At 38.9% G+C, this 3,356-nt stretch overlaps 1 protein-coding gene across 1 annotated transcript; it reads right to left on the reverse strand.

Annotated features, from left to right (window-relative positions):
- Positions 1-1,818: 1,818 nt before the first annotated feature.
- On the reverse strand, positions 1,819-2,638 carry LOC122204941 (hypoxanthine-guanine phosphoribosyltransferase-like). The gene is given in 1 exon segment (XM_042912804.1): positions 1,819-2,638. A coding segment is annotated over 1 exon segment (654 nt). The 3' UTR covers positions 1,819-1,984.
- Positions 2,639-3,356: the final 718 nt, after the last annotated feature.

Consider the following 3,356-nt stretch of genomic DNA (forward strand, 5'->3'; position numbering starts at 1 on the left):
TGAGAGCTTTTAAGATCTACTCTCCAAGCAACTTTCAAATACATGATATCATATCGTTAACTGTAGTCCCCATGGTGTACATTACATCCCCAGAACATGTTTATCTTAAAACTGGAAGTCTGTACCCTTTGACCACCTTCACCCACTTTCCCCATCCTCCCAGCAACCACCTATATGCATCTGCTGTTTCTAGGAGTTCAGTTTTGTTTTCTTTTAGATTCCACATATAAATGAGGTCATATAGTATTTGCTTTTCTCTGTCTGACTTATTTTACTTAGCATAATGCCCTCAAGGTTCATCCATGTTGTTACAAATGGCAGAATTTCCTTCACTTTTTCTTTATTTGTTCATCTGTCAGTAGAAACTTAGATTTTTTCCATGTCTGGGCTATTGTGAACAATGCTGCAAGGAACATGGGGGTACCATTATCTCTTTCAGATAGTGATTTCTTCTTCTTCAGGTATTACCCAGAAGAGGAATTTCTGGGTTATAGGGTGGTTCTAGTTTTAATTTTTTGAAGAAGCTCTCTACTGTTGTCCAGAGTAGGGCTGTGCCAAATTACATTTTCTTTCTTTCTTTTTAAGTTTATCCATTTATTTTGAGAGAGAGAGAGAGAGCGAGCACATGCACACACAAGCCGGGGAGGGGCAGAGAGAGAGAAAGGGAGAGAGAATCCCAAGCAGGCTCCTTGCTGTTAGCACAGAGCCCAACGTGGAGGCTCAATCTCACAAACTGAGATTATGACCTGAGCTGAAATCAAGAGTTGGACATTCAACCAACTGAGCCACCCCAGTGCCCCACAAATTACATTTTCACTAACAGTGTACAGGGTTCTCTTTTCTCCACATCCTCACCAACATTTGTCAACCCTTGTCTTTTAGATAATAATCATTCAAACAGGTGTGAGGTTATATATCATTGTGGTTTTTATTTCCCTGATGATTCATGATATTGAGTTTTTCATGCACCTGTTGGCCATTTGAGTATCTTCTTTGGAAAAATGTCTATTCAGGGTCTTTGCCCATTGTAAATGGATCATTTGGATTCTTTGTGTGTGTGTTTTTTTGTTTTATTTTGTTTTGTTTTTTTGCTGTTGAGTTGTATGAGTTTTTTTTTTTTTTCATTTATTTTTCTCTAGTCTTTATTATTTCCTTCTACGGTTTTAGGTTTTGTTTGTTCTTCTTTTTCTAGCTCCTTTAGATGTAAAGTCAGGTTGTTTATTTGAGATTTTTCTTTCTTCTTGAGGTAGGCCTGTATTGCTATACAGCTTTTGCTGCATCCCAAAGATTTTTGGACTGTTGTGTTTTCACTTTCATTTGTCTCCATGTATTTTTTTTTTTTAAGAGACAGCCTTTATTGTAAGTATTTTTACACTGAAGAATTCAAAATGTGGTAAAGTTTTCTGGAATTTGCTGATTTGTATTTAAAAGGAACTGTTGACAAAAATTCACTGGAAATCATCTGAACAAGTGAGAAAATACAGTTGATACTACTGGAACAGTAAAATAATTCCAGGACATATGGCTTATCCAACACAATACCTTAGATGCTGTCACTGATATGAAAACTGTTTCTTCCTCTTCTAAATACACAGTAGTATAATTGTCAATATTCAATCACTTCTGTTCTTTCCTGAATATATAAAAATTAAAATACCAATTAAAAACTAATATCTCTTCTTTTCAAATGTTTCTTACAGATACAATTTCATTATTTTCATTCAATAGTGGTGTGGTGTAAGAGATTTTTCATTCACAAGTCAAACAACAATCCACCCAAAGGGAACTGTTAGTCTGTATGCTCATAGTGCAAATAAAGACTTCAGGAATTCAACAACTGACATTTCTAAGATACAAAACATATAAAATTCTTAGGAGATACAGGCACTAAGCTCTACTAGGCAGCTGGCCACAGAACTAGAACACGGGACTGGTGATTCCAAGGGGATTCCAGGCGCTTCCAAACTCAACTTGAAATCTCATCTTAGGCTTTGTATTTTACTTTTCCGGTTTCACTAATGGCGCAAACATGATTCAAGTCGCTGAAGTATTCATTGTAGTCAAGGGCATATCCTACGACAAACTTGTCTGGGATTTCAAATCCGACGAAGTCTGGTTTATAGCCAACACTTCGAGGGGTCCTCTTCACCAGCAGCCTTGCAACCTTGACCATCTTTGGATTATGCTGCTTGACCATGGAGAGCAAGGTTTGCATTGTTTTGCCAGTGTCAATTATATCCTCAACAATCAAGACATTCTTTCCAGTTAAAGTTGAGAGATCATCTCCACCAATTTCTTTTATGTCCCCTGTTGACTGGTCATTACAGTAGCTCTTCAGTCTGATGCAATCTACAGTCATAGGAATGGATCCATCACTATTTCTGTTCAGTGCTTTGATGTAATCCAGGAGGTCAGCGAAGAATTTATAGCCCCCCTTGAGCACACAGAGGGCTACCATGTGATGGCCACCCATCTTCAACACGTCTCGGGCAAGACGCTAGGTCCTGTCCATAATTAGTCCGCCAGGAATAAACGCCTTTTCCAAATCCTCAGCGTAATGATGAGGTATACAAAATAAATCTAGGTCATAACCTGGTTCATCATCACTAACCACAACGATAGGGCTGCAGGTCGCCATAACTGAGCCGATGGGCGCATGCGCTGAGAGTAGCCTGAGGAGGAGGAAGCCGGAAGCGCAACAGAGGAGGAGGCGGAGGCTCCGCAGAAGGCGGAGACCCGTGGGAGGGCGGAAAGAGCCACTGGCTCATGCGCTCTAGGCGGCCACCACCGCCGCCCTGCCTCCATGTATTTTTTGAGTTGACCCCATTCATTGCTTAATGGCATGTTATTTAATTTCTATGTATTTGTGCTCTTTCCACACTTTTTCTTGTGGTTGATTTCTAGTTTCATAACATTGTGGCTGGAAAAGATGCATGATATAATTTCAATCTTTTTAAATTTGTTGAGATGTTTCTGTAGTTCTCTGTTCCTCCTCCTCTTCTCTTAAGGTTTGCTGGCATTCTTTGGTGATATATTTGGATTCCTTTCTCTATTTTTTGCGTATCTATTCCCAGTTTTTGATTTGTGGGTGCCATTAGATTTATGCATATGGCAGTCTTTATTAAGTTGATGGTCACTTAAGTTTAAGCCCATTCTAAAAGCACTAAATTTTTACTCCCCCACCCCATCCTGAAACTTTAGGTAGATGGTGTCATACTTTACATCCCTTTATTTCGTGGACCCATGGGTCACGGATTTATTCTGCGGCTGATTTTAATAGATATATTTAATTTTATTGATTTTGTACTCCCTAATTTTTTTTATTCCTGTTTATGGTCTTTCATTTCCACTCATAG

The sequence above is a fragment of the Panthera leo genome, chromosome D4 (assembly GCF_018350215.1).
Source record: "Panthera leo isolate Ple1 chromosome D4, P.leo_Ple1_pat1.1, whole genome shotgun sequence".
Lineage (NCBI taxonomy): Eukaryota > Metazoa > Chordata > Mammalia > Carnivora > Felidae > Panthera > Panthera leo.